This window comes from Sciurus carolinensis, chromosome 8, assembly GCF_902686445.1.
Source record: "Sciurus carolinensis chromosome 8, mSciCar1.2, whole genome shotgun sequence".
Lineage (NCBI taxonomy): Eukaryota > Metazoa > Chordata > Mammalia > Rodentia > Sciuridae > Sciurus > Sciurus carolinensis.
In genome coordinates this window covers 64,597,459-64,622,682 of record NC_062220.1, presented here as the reverse complement: position 1 = coordinate 64,622,682, position 25,224 = coordinate 64,597,459, and the positions used below count along the sequence as shown (strand labels likewise).

The window sequence follows — 25,224 nt, the reverse complement described above, 5'->3', positions numbered from 1 at the left end:
CCATCCCTACACCTGTGTACAGCACACTGTCTTCCCCAAAGAGGCCCTGTGCTTCAAGCTGTTTTTATCCTCTCGTTGTTTGATAGGTTCTTCTATCTTAAATATAGTAGATTTAATTCTTTTAAGATTTCTAATTTTTAGCCTATGCTTCATTGTTGTTCCTGGTTTATCCCTTGTCAGATCTAGTAACCATAATTCCATATGATAGTAATTAGCATTAAATAGCTTTCATTCAGTTGAATATTTGATCATAATAGTTCTTGAAACTTTATTTTAGTGAACTCTTTATTATCTAATATGATAAAGGGATTGAGAAGTTCTAGTCACTCAATAATAGGGAAATTAAAATGTTAGAGATACCATAAATGATTTATAGTTTTCCAAGGGTAAGAATATAATAAAATAAATATAACAAGTTATTTTTACTGTGCACAATTTCTGTGAATTATGAAATTAGAAAGTAGTTCAGTGTCCTCAGTCATAATTATGAATATGCAGTGAGTATTTTAGGAATAACTGTAAAATAGGCAATTAGATACTACCTCTGCTCCCTCTCCTTCATAGGTTTCATTTTTTTTTTCCTAAAACTGACACTGATTTACACAAATATCTTTTTCTTGGTTAAAATATGGCAAAGTTTTTATGAATAAAAGCACTCTCAAGAGGGATGGGGAGAGAGTGGGTCATCTCTGCGAGGAGAGACCAAAGACAAAATCCTCCCTCCCTAAGAGTCTGAAATTGATCAAATTTGTACCATATATGTAGTATGAATATACCACACTGAATCCAGTTTTATGTATATAGCACTATTTTTAAAAACCAAATAAATAGAAGGAAGAGGGACTGGGGTTATGGTTCAGTGCCTAGCACATGTGAGGCACTGGGTTTGATCCCCAGCACCACATTAAAAAAAACTAAATAAACAAAATAAAGGTATTGTGTCCATCTACAACTAAAAATAAAATTTAACAATAGAAGGAAGGCCAGCAGAGTAAGGAAGGGGAACAGAGGGAGGGATAGGGAAGTCTGGAGACTAAAATGGAGCAAATTATATTCCATGATGTATGACTATTTCAAATGAACCCCAATATTATGCATAACTATAATGTACTAAAAAAATAAAAATAAATAAATAAAATATTTCTGGGAGAAACAGCACAGGTAGCACATGAGGTTCTTACACATTAATTGCCCAGATCATGCCACCCTAGTGACAGGTAGATGTGTAGATAGAATAAGCATAGGGCAAGAGACTGACTGGAGAAAGGAAAGCACACTTTACATTGGAGAGGAGTCTTTCTGCTTTGCTATTTAATAATTTGACTTCATTCAAGCTTCTTTAATTGAGATCTGCCAAAGTGCAAAGTGCTAGTTAAAGGATCTTCCTGCTTAAGAGAAGTCCAGACTGGGCAGTGCTTATTACCTGATGCTTTGGCAGCAGAGCGCTGCTTGATTTTGTGCCAGGAAGATTGAGATATTTCTTCCGAGTATATAATAATGATAGGAGACTTTGTAATGTTGAGGACAAAATCTAAAATTCAAGTACATGATCTGGAGCGGATTTTTATATTCCCCTTACCAACCTACTCATCACTCACACAAAGCTGAGTGGTCTTTAAAGGAACTTATGTATTTTTGGTCTCCATTTACTGGGAGTCAGTGCGTTCGAAACTGTCAAGAAATTGATGAGCCTTCAGGTCCACTAATTCATTCCTTGGACGTTAGATGGATGTGCTCTCATTCCATGAGATTCAATTTGAAGTTGCTGCAGTTTTGCCATTTAAAAAACACTGTTTCTTGCCTCTAGGAAAGCTGTCTGAGTAACTGAATTTATGTCTTATAACTCAGGGCTTGTTGTTCAGTATTCAAATGACAATGGGATACTCTGGCATTTGCTTCGAGAGTTGGACTTCATGTCATTTCTGGAACCACAGATCATTTCCATTGACCTGCCACGGGAGGCAAAGACACCTGCAACAGCTTTTCGATGGTGGCAACCACAACATGGTAAGTTATTGCTCACCTCAACTTTCCTGGTATCTTTCAGATCATATAACATCCATATCCATCTTGTAAATGTGTTTCTTAATTTGCTGTCAATATCTAGACAATCCAATTTAAAATCATGCTCACAAAGATATTCATATTGTGCTGTAATTAACTTTCTCCAATGGCTTTTATTCATCTGGTTACAGGGAAGCATTCAGCCCAGTGGGCTTTGGATGATGTCCTTATAGGAATGAATGACAGCTCTCAAACTGGATTTCAAGACAAATTTGATGGCTCTTTAGATTTGCAAGCCAACTGGTATCGAATCCAAGGAGGTCAAGTTGATATTGACTGTCTCTCTATGGACACTGCTCTGATATTCACTGAAAACATAGGTATATATTATCACCAGATAAAGGAGGATATTTGATTAAATAGAGGACTAAATTAACTAAATCTCAAAAGAAGTTCTCTAATACAAAGCTGTGTACCTAACTGCTTTTGCTTAGGGAGGTTCTTGTGGGAGGAAAGTATTGTCCTCTGAAATAACTTAGTGAGCCCAGTGACTCTTGTTGAAACTGCCTTTCAGCAAACATAATGATATGAAAAAGATTTCTTAAAGGCAGGACCAAAATATCTGTATGATTGCATTCCCATGTTTTATAATTTACAAAATTATGAACTTAAGACTCTTTATGAGTTCTTTTAAGGTGGTAAAGCTTTTCAGCAGACTTCCATTTTTCCAAGTCTATGGTAACCATATAAAACCAGTAAATACGAGAAGAAAAGTCAAAGCCATGAGGCATTAAAGATGCATGATTTTTGTTTACTATTGAAAATGTTGATTGCAGGCATAAATGCCAAGTAAGAGCACAATTAAATGCTACCATTTGACTCCCCACCACTCTCTCCCTCTCTTTTTTTTTTTTTTTTTTTGTTTGTTTTGGTAGGAAAACCTCGTTATGCTGAGACCTGGGATTTTCATGTGTCAGCATCTACCTTCTTGCAGTTTGAAATGAGCATGGGCTGCAGTAAGCCCTTCAGTGCCTCCCACAGTGTACAACTCCAGTATTCTCTGAACAATGGCAGGGACTGGCATCTTGTCACCGAAGAGTGTGTTCCTCCAACCATTGGCTGTCTGCACTACACAGAAAGTTCAATTTACACCTCGGAAAGATTCCAGAATTGGAAGCGGATCACTGTCTACCTTCCACTCTCCACCAAGTGAGAATTATCATTTGGCTACATGTCAGGACTTTAGGTTTCTGTCACCTAATTTGAAAATAATTGTGATTCCACTTGGGGACTCTATTACTCTTCATGATAATTATGCATGGAATGTGCCAGGAAGAAGAAAACTACAAGGCGCCTTGGGTTGCAGTTTTTAAATGTGGCTAGAGTTCCAGAAGTTTTACAAGGCTGAATTTTTCTGTTCTTTGGCAACACAAAGGCTCCCACCAGATTTAGTTTTGTGCTGTTGTAAAAATAAGTGTCTACCCATAAGCCAAACATAGTTACTCACATTAAGCAATGTGAAATTATTGCATATCAGAGAAGTACTCTTAGCTTCTGGCTTTGTTTGTTTGTTTTTTGTTTTGTTTCCTAATCTCAGCATCATAGTACAAATAGAAGATGGGTTTTTTTGATTTTGTTTTGTGTGTTTATTTTTCAGATGCTCATCTCTCTTGCCCTTCCCAACATTTCAGGTCATATTCAAAAGTTATATTGACTTAGAACAGCACCCACTTTTGTCGTGGAGACACTTGAATTATTTGAGGATCTCTCTGTAGGAACCAATGTGTACAGCAGTGACTGGTTAGAAATTGTGCCATTCTGGGACCACCCCTATCCCTTAGATCTTTGCATCTCTCTTCCTGCACTCTCTTCTGAATTGCAAGGAAGTTGGCTTTTGCAGGCTCCTAGCCTCCTGTATGTATCCACAGGCTTCCTGGTAGGTTTAGACAGTGGCAGACACTGACAAGAGGTGGGAGGCTGGAAATAAGTGATAAATCAGGGCATCCCCTCACCCCTTTCCCCCCGCCTCAAGTGTATCTTGGCCAGCTTTTGTGGTTCCTAAATGCCCCTCCTCGTGACCCTGGGCCTGGGAATAAGCAAAAATGTCTCTTTTTTGTGTCCCTCCAGCCTTGGGCTTATAGTGACTTCCTGACTTTACTAAACTCTGATTTCTTCACTGCTGCTATTGGTTTCTGAGATCTGTCATTATCATCCGATTTTTTTTTTTTTTTTGCATTAAACTCTCTGTGTTAAATGCTTACAGTGGTTTCCATTTTTCTGATTTAACTCAGATGCATAGATATACAATCAAATGGCAGGGAAAATATAGGAAACCAAAGCATGTTAACTTTTGTCCTAAAATAGTACTCTGTGGACCCTTGGAGTTTTAAATAATGCTTGCTTGTTACCAGCTTACTCAATTTTTTCCCAATAATCATTTATTTTTATTATTTTCCCAATAAACATTTATTAGATATTGATTGTGTTTTAAGTACTTTGGTACTAAGTAGTAAGCTAAGACTAGGATCCAAATATATTATTTAGGCTAACAGATATCTAAATAGCTATTTATTATATAAAATAATAAGAGGTAATATTCAGAGAGACATTACTGAAACACAGGAGGATACTACCTGACTTAGCTTGAGGGTATTGGCAGGTGCTTCCTGGAGGAACTGTTGTCTCATTGGGGTCTGAATAAGTAGGGTTTACTCAAGTGAAAAAGCACATAGGACAGCATTCACATAGTCATAAGCTAGAACAAAAGCCAGTTGCAGGAATATAATTTTAAGACAAAAAATTGGGAAGGACAGGTTGGAATTGGGGAGGGAATGGATGCTGGGGAGGCTGTATCTGGCCTTGACAGTGTAGGTGTTTAGTGGGGAACCAGTGACAGATGTTAAATAGAATAGTAACATGATTAGATTTCTATTTTAAAGCTACCATGCTGACAGCTACGTGACGCTGAAAGAAAACTGGTATGGAGAAACAATAGTACCTGAGTGGTTCTATTGAAATTCAACTTCAGGTAGACCTCATTCTACATTCCAGATAACTAGCAATCTTCTGCCCTTCCTCTCTTCCTCCTTGAGGGTCTGTTAGTATGCTCCAAATAATAGATTGCAAACACAATAGAAACTGTGGGAATACATCACATCCTTCTTGTTCTCAGCTCTAGAGAGCCAGAACACTGAGAACCAAAATAGGAGTCAGAAGTACGACAGGTTTCTATCACTCTTGGAAACTATTTAGGGACAATGGAATAGGAATCTCTCTGCCAGAATTTTGTTAAGAGTTCAGTTTTTCCTCATGTTTATCACCATTGATCTCCTTCCCAGTACTGAGTAGCAGTAAAAATCTGAAAGCAAAATCTACATGTATATCAAAAACACAATGATCAGTAATTCAAAATAACTTTTCCATCTCCCACATATATTTGTAGACTCTTATATGAAAGTAGTGGTAAAATATTTAAATAGCATGCTTTCTGCTCCTATTTATGGGTCAAGAAAAAAACAACATCCTGCTTCATATGAATATAAGGTGTTTCAAAGAAGAGGGAACTGGACGCTGGAAGAGGGCACTTTAAGGAAAAATATTTCAAAATTATTTGTCAAATCAATGGTGTGTTTTCTTTGGTTAGTTCTCCCAGGACCCGGTTCAGATGGATTCAGGCCAACTACACTGTGGGAGCTGATTCCTGGGCTATCGATAATGTTGTGCTGGCCTCAGGGTGCCCTTGGATGTGCTCAGGACGAGGGATTTGTGATGCTGGACGCTGTGTGTAAGTTAATAAAACTGGCAGTTTCCCTTCTTTGCAATGCCACAGTAAAGCTGGCATGGTAAACCCATGACAAATGATGCCCTTTTCTCCACTCATTTTTTCCTTAGGTGCGACCGGGGCTTTGGTGGACCCTATTGTGTTCCTGTTGTTCCTCTCCCCTCAATTCTGAAAGATGATTTCAATGGGAATTTGCATCCTGACCTTTGGCCTGAAGTGTACGGTGCAGAGAGAGGGAATCTGAATGGTGAAACCATCAAATCTGGAACATCTCTCATTTTTAAAGGGGTCAGTAAGATTCTACTTCCGTACGCCATTCCCCTTTTCACTCTTTGCTCCACACAGATGCATTTCTGAATCTGTTCAGATGATGCATTATTTTATACATAACTTTTGTCTTCTATCCCAGAACATATTTCCTCGTCTATTTAGTGGTCATTTTTTATGCTCACTAGGGCATAAAATTTTATTCTGCCCCTTATTTGGTGATCAAATTTTTCTTACTTCCTGCTGGAATTATATATAACATTTATTTGTATATAATTCTTAGAATCTAATTTCTAGGAATGTAGCATTTCATGTTATTAAGTATTTGGCTTGCTCTATTATTTAATAATTTTATGAAAATTTTTTTTCTTTTTTCTTTTCTTCCTGCTGATGGAACTACGTGGTGTTAACTTAAAGAAAACCAAACATTTAAGTCAAGTTAAATAACATTCTCAACCATTGTTAGTATATTTTCATATTTCACTTGTGTCTTACCAGAGAAATGTTAAGCAGTTGATGAGACTCTATGCTCAGCTGGCACGTCTCCATGTATGAATACATGCTGCATCCTGTCCCTCTCAGCATGGGGAAATTGACTAATCTAGGTGTGCAAATGAAATCATTGACAAAAATCTGCCTGGGTTTCTACACAACCTTAATGACTAATACCTAATACAAAAAATTAGACACCCTGGAATTTTTTCAATTATAGTTAATTGTCGCCAGTTATCATCTTGTTTGAACCCAAATTCTTAACAAGTTTTGGATGAGAAAAAGGAAAAAAAATGCTTAGGAACCTGAGTGATTTAAATTCCTAAGAATTTTGAAGAACCAAAGAAATTGAGGTAGGACATTTAAGAGTAGAAGCTTCTGGGATTTTGGCTTTAGTCATTACCACCAACTTCTGATCCCACTGACAAGACTAAAGAGCAGAAGCTCTCTAACTTCTCATGATTCAAAGATCTTCACCTGATAACTTTCTGAACAGAAGAATCAACATGGTCCTTGGAGTCTACAGATAAGACAGACACACGGTCCTTTTATATTTTCCCTTTAGCCACCCAAATGCAAGAGCAACCGAGCATCATATGTGTTAGACTTACTATCAGCTCTGTAAAGATGTAGAGGGCTCGCAGATTGCAGTTTGACCTAGAAAGGCATTCTTGCATGAAAAAGGAAATGATAGTCTCTTTTTAATGTTCATAGATGCAGGAGTACTATCAGTTATTAAAATAGCTTGTTGGATGCAAAAGAATTCTTCACATTTGGCACAAATAGATCACTGAACCTGGAAAGAGGATGATAAAAGAAATGTATCTATGTGAACTAAATATGTGCGGCAGCAGGACTTGACAGTCCCACTGTATAAATATCAATATTGAATACTAAACCATAGACAAATACTACAAATATGAAAGGTTACTTTTAGATTATAGATTATGCCCACACTTTCAACAAAATTGCTCCTACAAAAAATATGTAAAATGGATTATTTTATGGTCGACTTGTATTTACCCATGGAAACAATTTTATAGTTATATTCCATGATCAAAGGGGCAGAGTAATCATTTCCTTTATCTTGATGTTGCAAAGGCATATTTATTAGCTGAATCTATGAGTTGTCCACCTCAAACCTTTTCATTACAAGCCTTCTTCTCAACCCCAACCTACACATAGCACAGAGCTATAAAAGAACCCACAGCTTTATGCCCACAAGTATAAAGGGAAGAGGGAAGGAAAAGATGCTGAGACATGAAGAACAGGCATTGAGATTAGGCATCATGGACTGAGCAAGGCAGTGAATTATTAGGCATAAAAGAAAAATGAAGACTGAAAATAGAAGGCTTTTACCTGGTAAACTTCAGTTCTAGAAGTATGAATCAGTGGGTGTGAAGTTAAGAGGTGGGAATTAATATGATTGCTTTTTTATTATAATACCAAACAACTGTCAAATTTGAAATGTAGCATTATCTGGATTTCTTCTCTTCACACCAAGAGATAGTTTAGTAGACAAAACAGTAGTATCTTACAAAGTATGGAATATAAGTTTCAGAATCTGACCTATCTGGGTTCCAGTCCTACCATTATCACTTACAGAGTGTTATTTTGAGCTATCTCAAAATATCAACTATCTCTCTCTGCATTTCAGTTTCTTTTTCTGCAAAAGAATAATAATATCTTTCTCTTAGTGGCACTAGGTGCTTTACATAGGTAAAATGCCCATTTCAGAACCCAGCATGTTGTAGGAAGTCAATATATGATTGTTATTGTGAAACTAGCTTTATTTAACATTTTTCAGATATTGAAGACTATGAGCTATAATGAATGTCATGGAAAAAGAGGGACATTTGCTCTTTCTAGTTATTATTGTGTCTGGTATTTGCTAGTTGATAATTAAGAAATCAGTTGACAGTGTCCACTCAGTACTATCACTATAGACCACTGAAGAGTCACTCCAACGAAGTCACAGCCGAGAAACTAAAAGACTTGTTTGGACCTTAGGATGTTTGCGTAGTGAGATCTGTCTTACTGGCTGTCACCATAATACTAGGTACACATGAAGAAAACAACCTTTCAAACTGTCAATCTCAGGCAACCAGAAATAGCTAATTAGCAGAAAAAATTACGAAAGCTAATATGCTCTTTTTCCTCATTCCTTGGCTTCTCTGCGTGAATGGTAACAGCCCAGGCCTGGGGACCTGCCTTACTTATGCCTTATTTAACTTGACCGACTGGGGGGTGTTGTGTCAGCCTGAATGAGAGCCTCCTGGGGCTGGCAGAGTAGGCAAGAGGGTACTGAGTCTCTAAGACCCTCAGAACCCTGAGAAAGTTACCTATTAGTTCCCAGCCTCCAGCAGGAGCATGTGGCACATTTACCATCTGCTTTTCTCCTTACTTATTTCACAACATGCTGTGATCAAAGGAGGCTATTTTTTAAAAGTCTTGTAGATATATAATGCTATCATTTTGTGCCAGTTTTTATAAAATTCACAGCAAACTGATTCAGAGCTGAGGCAACGGAATTGTGTTACACACAGGAAATAGAGACCATTAAGAGAGGGGGAATGCGGATTGTTCAATTTTTTTTTTAATTGGACAAAATATTGCTTCTTGATCGTGACATGAATTATTGAACTAATGCAAGTAAAATCGGAGGAAAATAACTTTGCAAATGAAATAAGGTTGCTTGACACATCTGTTTTTGTTTTCAGGAAGGACTGAGGATGCTTATTTCAAGAGATCTAGATTGTACCAATACTGTGTATGTCCAGTTTTCACTTAGATTTATAGCAAAAGGTAAGCTATTTCTAGGGACATGAATTCATTGTTCTCCTTCAAGAAAATACTCCCTGCATAATTCCTCCAAAAAGAAGTCCTGGACTTAAGAATCCACAAATTTTATTATATAAAAGAGCTAACATAAATGTGTTAGAAATGTTCACAAATGTTCTTTAGCATACATTAACTACTGATTTTAACCAATTTCATATAGCCATAGTAATCACAATAGTTCCATGGTAGTCAAATTTATCATTATGTCCTTGCGTCTTTCTACCACTATTTCCTAGCTATAAGAACTTTAAATTAAAAATTTTTAATTTATGAAAATTTAGAACTTTCTTTTACAGATGTGAACTCCCAAAAACCTACTGTTTGTCATTCTGACTTTTCATGTTCTTTTCCATACTTTTTATTGATACCTTGTAATTGTACATAATGGTAGGAGTCATTGTTATATATATACATGCATATGATATAACAGTATAATTTGGCCAATGTCATTCCAAGTACTGACTTTTCATGTTTAACTAAATGATTTTCTTTTTTAAAAAAATGCCACTGTGGATATAATAAATTTTCAACTAGTTTTTTGTTTGTATCTCAAAATTTAAATGCTTGACCCTTTGTAAAATTATGATACCAATAAAATCAAAAATTTTCAATTGTAACATTTCCTACATGAGAAGGGTGGGGGTACATAGCTAAAAGACAAAGGGTGGTATTGTGTGTAAATCCCAGATTTGATGTTTATTTTTTAAGACATATTCACATAAAAACTGAGCCTGTCATCACTTTCATATGCCTTTGAAGCATTTGAACTATAAAACTTCCACATAAACATAAACCAGCTCATGCACTGATGCCAGAAGAATGCCTACAAAGATACTATTTCTCCATTTTTATCATAATATATATTATACCCTTGTTATCTTCTTCCTAGGTACCCCAGAGAGGTCTCACTCTATTTTGCTACAGTTTTCTATCAATGGAGGAATCACGTGGCACCTGATGGATGAATTTTACTTCCCTCAAACGACTAATATACTTTTCATTAATGTTCCCTTGCCATATGGTGCTCAAACCAATGCTACAAGATTCAGACTTTGGCAACCTTATAATAATGGTAAAAATGCATGTGTTCTTCTGTGATCAAAATTGCCAATGGCATGTTAACATACTTATTTCTAAGGAGAGGAGAGAGTGTCAACCCAGAGACTTAGCTGTCCACAGCACCCACGTTTTACATGGCTCACTGTTGACCTGTCTCAATGAGTACTTAATTTTAGGTATCTTTAGCATCTCTGCATACTTCGCTATTATTTCTCCTGATGATTAAATATAACCGAATCCTGACTTAGGGCTAATATTTTTTTTAAAAAATCAGCATAATCATTAGGCACACATCAGTTGTAACTACATTTCTGTTGACTTCATTTAGGAATATCTAGATCTGATTGTGGCATTTCATTAGTGAAATAGAACATTATAGCAAAACACCATGGCCAAGGGAAGAGGACTTAGACAAAGCAGTTCACGTGCCTAATAAAATATCTGTCACATACTCTTACTTGAGTGATAAGTTAAAGTGAATGTATCATTTAATGACATTTTCAAATAGTTACAAAAAAAGATTTTTACACGTGTAATGTTTTATTGCTTCCTATATTTCTATTAACTGTTGATTACAAAGAGCCAAAACTTACTGAATCCTGTATTTAATTGCCTAAATAAGCACAGAGATACCACATTAAGCAGAATTCTTTGCACCGGTAGCACAGAAATGGACAAGAAAAACGTACTTCCATCTCTAAAATTTAACCCAAGTATCTCTTTTATTAAGACATAAAATTTTAGCTTATTTGAAAATATATGTATAAAATCAAGATGGATGTTTGTCTAAATTAATTATAAGTATATATGAGATTATACAATATTATGTATACATAGATCTACAGGTAGATATAGATGTCTTATGTGTATATATATGTGTGTGAGTGAGTATGTGGCGGGGTGGAGCGGGGTGTGTCTATGTATAATCAACCAATAAAAATCCAACGGAGAAATGTAACCAGTTTCAAAATCCAGAGGCTTGTTTGGGATGCTTACAGGGTTTTTATTTTTTTATTGTATTACCAACCACTTCCAAAACAAGGAAATGAAAGAAAGCATTAGAGTGAATTGGACACATTTCATTTAAAGTATTATGTAAATTCTGCAGGCTCTGGTTTATAGATCTTTATGTTTTGTGAGAATTATACTAAAAGTAGGAAGAAGCCAGCTAGAAGGAATCTTGGCATTCCTGTTCAACCCGGTTTTATCAGCTTGCTACAAGTTCAGTCCAGACAGTACTCTGTAAAAGCAGCCTGGGTCTTGCCTTCTGGGCCCTGCAGCATCTTCCATCAACACCTGGCCTAAGTCACTGAGTCAAATCCTATGACAGACTATGGAGCAATTTCACTAGTTTTTCTGTATATTCCCGATTATCTCTAAACAAGATTTGGAGGTTTTGAAAAGCATTGGGGAAAAATTAAGTATTATATATCAGAGTATTTTTCCTTTGTGTTAAATAGATAAAATAATTAATTGCCATTATGTACCCGGGCAGTGCTGTAAGGGCCGTAGTCTTTCCACCTTAATGAAGCCCGGTGCTAAGTGTGGGTTGACCCTGAACATCATAAGTGGCTTATTGAGTAAGTAGTTAGTGTACCCGGGTTCTAAGTCCGAGTTCCCCTCCCCACAGACCAGACAACTGACAGATTCTCCAAACCACAAATGACTCATCCCCCACCCCTGCTTCACACTGCTGTGCCTGGAAGGACAGCACACTTCCCCAAGCCATTTGTCAACACTTTCTGAAATTAGCAAGGCAGTTCTGTGCCATGTCAATTTATTATGGTTGTAAGCTTAAATTTCTTCACACTTTGATCACTGTGAACACGCTATTATGTAGTTTGTGAGTTTTGTTTAGAAGGCATATGTTTGACCTGTTGTTACTGAGTTCCTTCTGTTCTTTACTTTCTTCCAATGAGCACAAATATCCATCTGATTTTCATCTTTGGAAAAACTTGCTTTTATCCAAAATTGCCTTAGGTAAGAAAGAAGAGATCTGGATTGTTGATGACTTTATTATTGATGGAAATAATCTGAACAACCCTGTGATGCTTCTGGATACATTTGACTTTGGGCCCAGAGAAGACAATTGGTTTTTTTATCCAGGTGGTAACATTGGTCTTTATTGCCCATATTCTTCAAAGGGAGCACCGTAAGTATTTGATTGAGAAGCTAAAAATAAAATTACTACTCTATACAAATCCTGATGAAGTTTTACCTAAGTGGATTCCTTGTTGTTTTTTGTTTGTTGCTTGTTTTTTGAATAACAGTGAGGAAGATTCAGCTATGGTGTTTGTTTCAAATGAAGTTGGTGAGCATTCCATTACCACCCGTGACCTAAATGTGAATGAGAACACCATCATACAATTTGAGGTATTTAACTAGATTCTACCAGGAATACTTTAAATTTTGGATGGAATTTGAGAACATTATGTTAAGTAAAATAAGCCAAACTCAGAAGGTCAAGGATCATATTTTTTTTTTTTTCTCATGTGGAAGTTAGAGAGGAAAAGGAAAAGAAAGGAGATTGAGGGATCTCATGAAAATCAAAGGGAGAGGAAAGGGACCAGAAGGAGGGAGAAGGGGAGGGAAAGGGGAAATACTGGGGAATGATATTGGCCAAATTATATTGTTATATTGTGTGCACCTACAAATATATAACAATGAATCCCCCTGAAATTCTACTAAAATGCAGCAATAAAAAAAATGTAAAAAATATTTTAAATTTTATCTTGAACAAAAGGTACAAAAGTAGAGAGAAAACTCAGATAATTTCATGCATGACAACTTCCATTTTTGTGCAAGGGCATAAGAGGTTTTGGAATCATAATTCATTTTTATTAGCAGAGCCAATTGTCATATCAACTATTACTTCTGAGTTTCTGCCTTTTATTGATGACATAGTGTCCCCACCTACTACAATAAATTGTTGAAATAAATTATTTTGACCATTATAAAAATGAAAAGGATCATATTCTGCTATTGTTATATTCAGTTTACATGTGAAACTTAAAATTTCTAAGGACCCAGGTCAATGTCTATGCACATCATCACCCTAATATAAATTTTACAGATAAAAATATACTGCACTGTTTTTATCATTTTAAGTATACTTGCTCTGTGTATTTTATTAATATTTTTATACTCCTTATATTTGTCAAGAAAGCAAATTAATAATTATCATAAAAACCTTTACATATTTCAAAACCTGGGATAAAATCCTCAGAAACAAAGGTACATTATGTCAGTATTTCATAGCTGAGGTCTGTACCAACCAATCAGCGGACTTATTTAAAATAGTGCATAATTGCATCAACACAATTTTGAATATTTTAGAATCTCTGCCTGCATTTCCTATATTAGAGTTATTTGTTGCAGTCTCAGAAGTCAAAGACTAACTGATAGTGGAGAAATTATTTTGATCTACTGTAAATTTTGCTAATTTTCTACTTTTATTTTACACTTTAAATGCTAATTAAAAGATAATACCTTTGTCTCTTTTAAGAGTTGTTGTCTAAAGAATTCAAGTAGAAGCGAGTGCCCATAGTTGAAAAGTTTATCAAGTGCCAGTAGTTTACTTATCAGAAGGTAAAAAATGTGAGCATACAGACACACAGCATATCATTAACCAGCTGCTGTGATGGCATAATAGAAAGAAAATGTTTGTCCCAATTTAAAGGGGATGTTTTTACAAGAAGAATCACATGCCTTTATTTAAGCTTTAACTTGTTGGACTTGAAACCCTGGGTTGGGGGGAATGAAGTAGTTGTTTCCCTCATGGTAAAACTATCTTTACATGGAAACAAGTTGTCAGGGCTGGAATGGGGAGGAAACGAAAGGAAGTCAAACTCACAGTTATGTAGGATGTATAAACTAGAGATCTAATGTTCAGTTGAAAATATTATTGTAATCTGTCTTGAAATTTTGGTAAGAGGGTGGCTTTTAGCTTACCCAGCCAATACACACCAAAAGGTAACTACGGAGGTGATGGACCAGTTAATTTGCTTAACTCTAGTGGTCATTTTAATGGATATGTTATATCAAAACAACATTTTGTCCACCTTACATACATACAATTGAGAAGGAAAAACAATTTTTCCTTGTGCCAAGGAAACATTATCAGTTATATTCTGTTTTATTTTGCTCTTGAATATTGTTGAAGATCCTCTATGTGTACAACTTCCAGAATTACTAGGAAGGGATCATAAGAGGGAAAACAGAAAGTATTCCTCCCTAGTAGACTGGGAAAAAAAGCTGACAGAATTAGGGAAAAAAAGCTGACAGAATTAGGGAAACGAATCTTTTCATTATAAATTGCTTGGTTTGGCTATGAAAATGGACGAAAGGTAAAATTTGGAATTCTCCCAACCTTTTGACTTACCCACTTCCTGGTTTCTCATAAAATGAGGGAAAATAAATTTTTCATGAGGCCTTTTGAGGTTCTTTATGAAAAAAATTATAATTTAAAGGAAATATATGATATTGCTCAGGCAAAACAGAATCTTACAGTGTTAAATATTTCAGTGAGACAGCTCCCAAGAAAATGGACTCTGGAAAATAATGAAGTGGTGAATCATTTTGAGGCTTGTCGCTCTGAGATAATTTGTATCCTTTTTTTTCTTTTATCCCAAGATCAATGTTGGATGCTCCACTGATAGCTCATCTACGGACCCAGTCAGACTGGAATTTTCGAGGGACTTTGGGGCCACCTGGCACCTGCTGCTCCCCCTCTGCTACCACAGCAGCAGCCACGTCAGCTCCTTATGCTCCACTGAGCACCACCCCAGCAGCACCTACTACGCAGGGACCACCCAGGGCTGGAGGAGAGAAGTCGTGCACTTCGGGAAGCTGCATCTTTGTGGGTGAGGACCTGCTGCTTGCCACTGCTTTGATTCTGAGCCCACCTCAGAATTTCTGTCTTGTCTTTCAGAATGAAGATTTTTTATGCTTTCCGAATATGTTACAAAAGAAAGAAAGTAGCAATATCCTACTTTCAAGATGGAAATGATCACATTTGACAGTTTGTTCTTGAAGTCATTGTTGACTGGCTACTCAATCAGGGGGGAGAATCCCGCCTTCCTCTTCTTAGTTCTCACTTGAACCAGAACCAGATCAATAGATATTTAAAAAACCTAGGACACAGAGCTGATACAGCTGTTAACTTACAGTTTGAAGATAGATTTAAGAGCATTCTGTGTACTGTACCTGTACCCCCATCCCACAATATAAATGCATTCAAACATCTTCCTGTGTCCCTTACACAGGAAGTGGGAACATATGGCAGCCCAAACACATTCCTGGTGTCTCTTAAAAAAAAATCATTAGCACTTTTCCCTCAGGCATTTCTACTTTCTCAACCTCTCTCAGCATTCTTGTTACATATATTTGACTCTTCTGTTGAAAAGCTATTTGGAGATAAAGGACTTCAACCCTAATAGAAATGAAATGAAGAGTATAGTTCAAAAAATAAAGCTAATAACATAAGTGAACAAAGGGAGGAAGTCAACAAAGCAGCCTGCCTCAGAATTTCTGTCTATTCTTTTGGAATAAAGAACCTATTATTTCAGAGTATGTCAAAAAAGAAGAAAGTAGTAATATCCTGCTTTCAAAATGGAAATAGATTTATATTCCTGATGTGAAATTGAACATAATTAGAAGTCTTAGGTCTTCAAGTAAAACTACTACTAATATTTAGTACTTTCCTAAAAGGGTGAAAGTCTGTGTCTTCTTTGAACATAAATCCATTTCGTTCCTCATCATCTCACCAGCATAAGTTTCATAATTTGACTGCTAAGGACTTAAATATTTTCTGTTGTCAGCTAATGTCACTTACTAATCCTTGCTATTACATGAGGACAATATTTTAATGGAAAATCCAGCTCTTTTTAAAAAGATAAACATTACTAACCAAAATGTCTTCCTGGTTCCTTAGAAGTGATAGCCAGAAGAGGCGAGGAGAGTCTCTGGAGAGAATAGGAATGAGTAGAGCTAATTACTCAGTCTGTTCAACCAGAAAGTTCCTCTTGGTTTGGAGAACTTGTCTACGGAAGAATCAGGAAGGGTAAAATAGCTCCCAAAAAACTTTTTATCTTTACTACAAGCCAGTTGTAGTAAAGATAGTTTGTTGCAAGAAACATAAAAATTATTTTAAAAATTAAGAAGAATTTATTGGAAAGATATTAAGGAATCATACAGACTCCATTCAAGTGTGAGAACTTCAGCAACAGGAGTTTGTGATCCTCATTTTTAACATGCTAATATTAACATCACTCAGCAAACCACAATTCTTATTTTCCAGGGCTGTCAATTACAGATTTCTTAAAAATCTGAACCCATCCCTGGCCAGAAATCCAAGTGTTACAGAAGAAGCAAAACTTCCAAAACACCGTGCCCATAGGCAAGTGTAGTCAGGGGGAAAACCTGCCTATCCACTCACATAGGCAGTGCTGCTCTGTGAATGTTCATGTTCCACCCCACCCCAAAATTCATACGTTGAAATCCGGACCCCTAAGGTATGGTATTAGAAAGTGGGGTCTTTGGTGAGGTGAGTAAGTTGAGGGTAGAGCCTTCATGAGTGGAATTACTTCCCTATAAAAGAAGTCGCAGACAGTTGCCTTACCTCATCTGTGAACTCCACAGCAAGCCCTTACCAGACACTGAATGTGCTAGCTCCTTGATCTTGGACTTCCAACCACCAGAACTGTAAGAAATAAGTTTTTATTATTTGTCAGTCCTCCAGTTTATGTTCTTTTGTTGTGGCCTCTTAAACAGACAAAGACACCTATGACTAGAACATTCTACCAAACTCTATCACTGTATTGCTGAGAAGTGCCAAGTTTTTTTTCATGGACCTCCAACCTCTGATTGCACAGTTAAGAATTATTAAGCAGAAAACAATCCTAAAGATAGGTGGGGGCATGATTTTTAGATTGTTTAACGAACTGAGACTTGCTTTAGCAAGTTCCCACATAGAAGCAATGCTGTCTAAAGGATATAAAATACGGTCACAAAGATCTGCCAGTGAGAATCCTGCCCACACCAGGACAGTGTCATGGAGACCCCCACGCTTACCTTCTGGGGATGTTGCTCTGTTTTGCTTACATGTAAAAACTGGCAACATAATTTTGGAAATTTGGGCAAGAGACGTGCAGACATCTAAGTTTTCACCCACTGATGAAAATCCACTGACAAAATGCAATCCTATATTATTGTGCACAGAATTTAGACTATCATGTCCTTTGTAATTTGTGTTGTTTTTATTTCTATGAAAAGAAATTAAATGGGCATGCCCACTCTCAAAATGGTATAAACCTACCTTTCAAACTGCCTTCAACCATTTCTGTGAAGGGAAAAATTTTGTCTTAAGAGTGTTGTCTAGTCCTTGTTTCAGGAAAAGAATTAGCACTGTTTTTAAAACGCACACAAGCATGAATTGCTGGAAGGCAAAAGTTAAATTTTCTCCAACTCAGTGAACCATTTCTTGGTTTGTATTCAACATGTCACATAGTAATGGATCAAGTGCTAGCTGCTAAAAATATATAGAATCCACATTTAAATTGCCCCTGTGGCTTTTTGGACACTGGACACACACACACACACACACACACACACACACACACAAATATATCAAATATTTTCAAGTGGCAAATGGCCACATTTTTGCCTCTGTGTATTGTCAATTTACATTCAAAACCCAAGTATTGAGTTTCCATCTAATTTTATTCACATCACCTTTGTGTCCTTTTAGTCTAGAATCTTTTTGTCTTTAAACTTCCTAAATGTTTTTGCTTTATGCGGTTTCATAATGAGTCCACCAAAAAACCCTATTTAATGGAGGCAACGCTGTGTGCTTGAAATGTTAAGTTTATGTTTAGAAAATAGATCCTTTGAACAACACTGGTTTAGGAGGACAGGTGCTGACATTCACCAAGGAGAGTGAGGGATTTTCAAAATAAGATTTTGGCAGAAGGGAACCACCGCAAAACCAGACCCTTCAGCCCATTTATCATAGCACTTGCAGTTTCTGTCAAGGCGGGTGAACAATAATAAATATCCAACCAAGGTGGTTCATTTGTATTCAGAACATTTGAATAAATAAGAAGTTCAAAAAAATCCGTATAGGCTTTTGTTCAAAGGAAAACTCCAGCCATTTCCCTCAGCTCAGCAGTCTGAAAGTTCAAAAGGTAAGAAGTGCTTCTTGCCAAGACTAAACTCTGACAAGTATTTGAAAATAAGTTTAATTATGAACTGGCATTTTGGGGGCAGCTTAGCATAGTTGGAATCTTGATATAAACAAAGAAATTAGGGTTAAAATTATATGGAAGAACTTGACTCCACCTACTTTACTATCTACTAAATTTTAGAAGCTAACAAATACATCTTCCTCTCCCCATCCATCCCCAGCTTTAGTATTTGACTTCTGAATTCTGTTTCTCAAACAAAAAACTATTCAGAGTTCAGTTTCTATAACAGGAAAATGGGAAGATTCTCAAGGCACAAAAGTAAGTGTATATGCCATCTCTGTATCCTGCCCCCTCAAAAAGAAAACCATCTTTTTTGAACTGAGTTTTACATATGATAAAATATATTAAACTATTTCTAGATTGCTACCTAAATATGTAGATTATTTCCAAGGAGCTAATTTAGCATCATCAACATAGGACAGTTCATTCATTTATCTTTGACTTTTTCAAAAATTAAGAAATAGCAAACTAAAAATACATGTGATTTTCTTACTTTTTCTCTTAAAAATTTACTGAGTATCTACTGTGTATGAAACATGGAACTGGGCACCTTGGAAATTGTGAAAAGGGAGACATGGACATTGGCCTCTACAAGTTCACTGCCAGTAGAAGAAATAAGCACACTTTTAAATAACTCTAGCTGTGATAACTAATAATAATGGAAATTCCATCAAAAATATGGAAGGAAGAATGAGAGAGAAATAAAAAGATTAGTCATAGACCATAAGATCTGGCAATTATACTACCATTCTATCCAAAAGAATTCAAAAATGTTATTTAAGCTAATACTGTACTATACACAAATGTTCATAGCATCACTATTCACAGTGGCCAAAAGGTAGAAATAACCAAGTGTTCACCAAGCGATGAATGAAAAAAAAAATGGTATATATATGATGGAATATTATTTAGTCATAAAAAGGAATGAAATTCTGATACTTGCCACAATGTGGATGAACCTTAAAATCATTATGGTAAAAGAATGAAGCCAGATGCAAAGGTCACATATGTTCCATTTTTATGAAATATCCAAAATAGGAAAACCCACAGAAATAGAAAACAGATCTGTGGTTGTTAGGGCCTGAGTAGGGATTGGGGTAAAGAGTTTCTGCTCAATAGACATGTATTTTTTTGCGGGGAGTGATGAAAATATCTCATAACTAAATAGAGGGAGATAATACTGTGAATGTGTAAATGCCACTTAACTGTACACTTTAAATGGTCAGGGATTAATTTTATGTTATATGAAGTTTACCTCAATTTAAAAAATGAAAGATTATTTATGCAGGGTATAGATAATAGGGATGGAATCTTCATCAAGGAAGTCAGGTCAGGTGATGGAATTTTTACATATTGATTTTATTGCAAAAGGCTTGCAGGAAGCAGGAACCTTATTGGCAATGGAGAAAATAGGTTTGTTCCTGAAATGGCAGATCATGTTTTCTGCTGCTTGATTGTGGTACACAGGTAGTAACTTCCCAATGCTCATTGATCAGATGTGCATACTCTAAAAGTGTATTGTTCTGTTGATTAGTTTTTAAAAGACTTGTACTTCTTTTCCAGATCTGTACGTTTCAGATGGTATCAGGGATTTTACCCTGCCGGCTCTCAGCCAGTGACATGGGCCATTGATAATGTCTACATTGGTCCCCAGTGTGAAGAGATGTGTAATGGACATGGGAGCTGCGTCAATGGAACCAAGTGTATATGTGATCCTGGCTACTCAGGTCCAACCTGTAAAATAAGCACCAAAAATCCTGATTTTCTCAAGGATGATTTTGAAGGTAATCTTTTAACAAATTCTGTGTAACTTTATGAAAGAACTTATAAATTGAGCACAATTTGTGATAGAGAATTAAGTTCTCTCGTTTCATTTTTATCAAGACAAATGTAAACACTGAAGAGTTTATTTAGTCCTGAATTTTTAGAGGGTTCCATTTGTTAAGCAATGGTCAACAAGAGAGAATAAGACGTTTATAGATAAAAATTAAGACCAAGTTGTACCCCAATTGTGTACAGTGAATCAAAATGCAGTCTGTAAAAATAAAAAATAATAAAAAGCATTATAGAAGCTCAAAAAAAGACCATTTTTACCACCTTTTATTTCACATGTATTTTCTGATTAATGACAATTTTAGAAAATATCTCTAGAGAATTTAATCTTCGTGGATGAAAGAAGCAAGTTATCAGAAATCTAAGTTCCTGTCATTGCTTTTCCAATAACTCATTAAAGAACCCCTCATTGCTTCCTGAAGCTTGGTTTTACACCTAAATCCAGTGTCATTATGTGTGAAGATAATGTCACAACATAGAAAAATGTACATGATGTAATGATTGGATAAAAGCATTTATATTGTAGATGCACTCTGACCAAGCTATGGATGAACACTTTCAAAGAGAAAGTCTTATGTCAGAGCTATCTAAATTAGGATAATGAGATTAAGAGATTTTGTTTTTCTCAAATTTTCTTTAAAACTATACATTTATGGTTTTACAGTTTTATGTTAAAACTAGATTTAGGTATAGATAAATAATGAAACATTATACTGCCATAAAAAGGAAGAAATATGACATGAATAAACTTTGAAAACATTATGCTTAGTGATAGAAACTAGATACGAAAAGCCACAAAGTGTATATTCCATTTATATGAAATATCCAAAATATGTAAATCCATAGATAGAAACAGAGAAGGATTAGTGGTTTCCAGTGGGTGGAGGTAGGAAAATGGGGAGTGACTGCTTAATAGGTACAAGATATCCTTTGGGGGTGATGAGAAACTTGAACTATCAGCAGTGTGCATAACACAAATAACAAGTACTCACTGTAATCACTGTAAAATGGTTAAAATGGTAAACTTGTGTGTTTTACAACAAAAATAAACTAAATCTAAGATGAATATGGAATAGAGTTGAGAGCTGACTTTTAAAGACATTATTTAAGCGAGGCTCAGTGTTGCACACCTGTGATCTCAGCAACTCATGAGCCTGAGGCAGGAGGATTGCAGGTTCAAGGCCAGCCTGGGCAACTTAGTGAGACCCTGTCTCAAAATAAAAAGGGCTGGGGATGTGGCTCAGTGGAAAAGCACCCCGGGGTTCAAACCCCAGTCCAAAATACATTCATACATGCATACACATATTATTTAACAGGAGCTATTAAGTTACACAGAGGGATAGGATTATGGCTCAGTGGTAGAGCACTTGCCTAACATGTGTGAGGCACTGGTTTGATTCTCAGCACCACATATAAGTAAATGAATAAAATAAAGGTCTGTCAACATCTAAGAAATTTTTTTTTAATTTTTTAAAGTTACACTAAAATTTCTTCTGTTAAAACCATTTTTTAAAAATATTTTGCTATCCCTGCGTACTACTGTCCTCACATTAGAGAGGACACAGTGAAAAGACTGGTGGAAAGCCTGCACACACTCCCTGAGAAAGTGTGTGGACCTGACACACTTTCTGACTGTCCAGTATCCTTTTTATTCAATGTGGAATAACAAATAAGAGGGACCCTTCTGGCTAGACTGTTAATACTCAGGAAGGACCTCTCCTTCTGTTATGTGGGCTCTTAGATTATACTAGCCAAGGCTAAACAATTCAAACAAGCTAATGTGTTGAAGAGGACCTTTCTTCCAAAATACACTTTAATATTTATGACTATATTTTAAAATTACACAATGGTGCTGGTGGTGTAGCTCAGTGGTACTACACTTGCCTAGCATGCCCATGGCACTAGGTTCAATCCCTACTACAAACTAACATAAAATAAAAAGTCATAATGCATTTACCATATTCCTTTTAAAATATAATAATTATACTTGGGGTCATAGGTAAACCACATTTCCCACTTTTTTCAGGTCAGCTGGAATCCGATAGATTCTTATTAATGAGTGGTGGAAAGCCATCCCGGAAGTGTGGAATCCTTTCCAGTGGAAACAACCTCTTCTTCAATGAGGATGGCTTGCGCATGCTGATGACTCGGGACCTGGATTTATCTCACGCTAGGTAATCATTGGAAGACCACATTGTAATGTATGGCAATGGACATAATCTAATCAGAAAGAAGCAGAGAGATCTCAAGGACAGGGCCTTCCCTTAGAGATGCTGGACTTCTCCCTGGTCAGAGACTCCATTAAGACCCAGTTCATATCATTTCCAGTCCAACAGTGAAAGATTAGTTCAATAGCCACATCAGAAATAAAGCACAGCTAAACAGTCAAAAGCTAATGTCTGTTCTTTTGTAAGTTTGAGACTTGGAAATTACTATGTTTTATTTACTTTAACTTGAAGAAAATGATATTGCATCTTCTTTATTCACCTTCTACACACTTTTCATTAGCACTTGTAGAAATTATATACATTTATTACAACATGCGTAGTGAAGAGCTTAGTTGAAATGCAATACATCCTTAAATCATTCACGGTTAATTTTATCTCCACTAGCAATTTTATTTAAGAACATTTGAGGCATGACCTTATTCTTTATAAGCATCTTTCCAATGATTCACTCACACATTCTAAGAAGTCATTTTCTAAATTGAGCACAGTCACTCAGAAACAAACATTTTAAACTGGCTCAGAGGATTATGTCCTGTCAAGATGTGTATTCCTTGATCATTTGATGAGCCAAAAACTTAAGAAAGACAATTTAACATGTATAAAATGGAACCCTGACCTATTTTTGCAAGTGAACAAAGAAATCATGTTTTTGGTTTTCGAAATATTTCAAGGTATCTTAAAATATGTCTTACATATTCATCGCCTCTTCCTCCTTAATCTTTATTGATTATATGTTTTATCACACTTCATAGAAAATACAGTTCTATCGGATATAATAATTTTGAGGTTATAGAAAGCAAGACTTTACTTATATTTATTCCATTTTAATACATATAGTTTGTTACTCTTTATTTCAGATTTTCATTAGAAACTAAGTTCTCTAATTTAGAAGTTACTAGGTTTTCCAAATAAGTAATTCTGATATGCTTTTTCTTAACTACCAATAACTTAGTAGTTATTTTATCATTAAATTAATATAAACATTTTCCCAATACATATAGACAATATGCTGAAAATTTTTCTGTATATAATTATTGTTTTTATAAATGTAACTATCACTAGGCACTAGCGATGTATGTTTTCATTAATCCAATGTTAAAAGCTTCATAATATAGCTCATCTCAGTTGCATGCTGTGTAGGATTTGCATATATTGACCTGAAAATGCTTCATGTAAGATTCCAATTTTTCCAGGGTCATGAGATAAATAAATGGAGGGTGGGGAAATCATGAGGCATGAATGTTTTTTTATATGGTACTGATAACATTTATTGTAAGTCCCATTGCATTTCTTGTGTTTGGCATGCATACATTATTAGGTATGTATGTCGACTTCTACATGAAATTTATTCTGCATTATCAACTATCGTAGTGTCCAGACCAGGCACTAGCAGCATGCCTGCCAAAGATAACATGTGAGCTCGTTTTCATTGGCACCCCAGCTGCTTGCTACTGCTCTGTCCACCTCCCTGCCAGCTAGGAAAGCTGCCACTGGCTGGCCGCCACAGTTCTCAGTGGCCAGCATCATCCATCCCAGACTCAGTCACAGACAGAGGCTGGCTCAGCCTGCTACCACCATCCACCCACACCCCCATGCTTCCGTGCCCCTGGCACAAAAGACAGAAAAGGGGCCCAGGCTTGACACACCTCTTCCAAAAAATGCCTGGTCTTTTTGCAAAGAGGTGCTACAACTGCTGAATTTAAATGTGTCTCCCAAAACCAGTGATACAAGATCTATAAAAGTACTGGTGAAACCTGAGAATTGATTTCACTGATAACATGGCATAATCTATATTAATTACATTCTTCTAGTTTCGAATACTAAGGACTAGAATCCAATTTATCTTAAATAGATAACTACACACTCCCAAATTAGAACAGCCTCTGGATCTCTCCCATCATCTTATGAAGTAGCCAAAGGGTGCAAAGAATGCTAGCTTCCCTCAGACTCTCCTCTGAGGAGAGATTTGAGATCCAAATATGGGCACAGAATTGCCATTTTTCACACTTCACATTTAATTAACTCCCTTTCACATTAAAAAGGAAAATCAGGCTTTGAAGTGATTGCTTTGGACATTCATTAAATCATCATTCCTTAAAGCCATCATTCCCCCCACATTATCCTTGATGCTCATATTTTGTTATAATATGGATTTCTCATTGAAGTAAAAGTCTACAATAAAGTTTACTGATGTCAGATTTGTGCAGTTCTTCATGAGACTGGGATGTGGTAAAGGTGTTCCAGACCCTAGAAGCCAACCTGTGCTTCTACAGTATTCTCTCAATGGTGGCCTCACCTGGAGTCTCCTTCAAGAGTTCCTTTTCAGCAACTCCAGCAACGTGGGCAGGTACATTGCCCTGGAGATACCCTTGAAAGCCCGTTCTGGCTCTACTCGCCTCCGCTGGTGGCAGCCATCTGAAAATGGGCACTTCTACAGCCCCTGGGTTATCGATCAGGTCAGTCCCTTCGGATTAAC

The 25,224-nt window shown here is 36.3% G+C and overlaps 1 protein-coding gene across 3 annotated transcripts in view; it reads left to right on the top strand.

The window, feature by feature from the left end:
• Positions 1–25,224, top strand: part of Reln (reelin) — a 461,189-nt gene that overhangs the window by 378,211 nt on the left and 57,754 nt on the right. For all 3 annotated transcript variants that reach the window (XM_047560479.1, XM_047560477.1, XM_047560476.1), the window contains exons 32-44: positions 1,849–2,007; positions 2,196–2,384; positions 2,940–3,213; positions 5,648–5,788; positions 5,896–6,073; positions 9,265–9,349; positions 10,275–10,457; positions 12,425–12,596; positions 12,715–12,817; positions 15,077–15,306; positions 20,251–20,471; positions 22,547–22,694; positions 24,946–25,204. In XM_047560479.1, the coding sequence (XP_047416435.1) occupies positions 1,849–2,007; positions 2,196–2,384; positions 2,940–3,213; positions 5,648–5,788; positions 5,896–6,073; positions 9,265–9,349; positions 10,275–10,457; positions 12,425–12,596; positions 12,715–12,817; positions 15,077–15,306; positions 20,251–20,471; positions 22,547–22,694; positions 24,946–25,204 (2,342 nt within the window). The remainder of the gene's footprint in view (positions 1–1,848; positions 2,008–2,195; positions 2,385–2,939; positions 3,214–5,647; positions 5,789–5,895; positions 6,074–9,264; positions 9,350–10,274; positions 10,458–12,424; positions 12,597–12,714; positions 12,818–15,076; positions 15,307–20,250; positions 20,472–22,546; positions 22,695–24,945; positions 25,205–25,224) is intronic.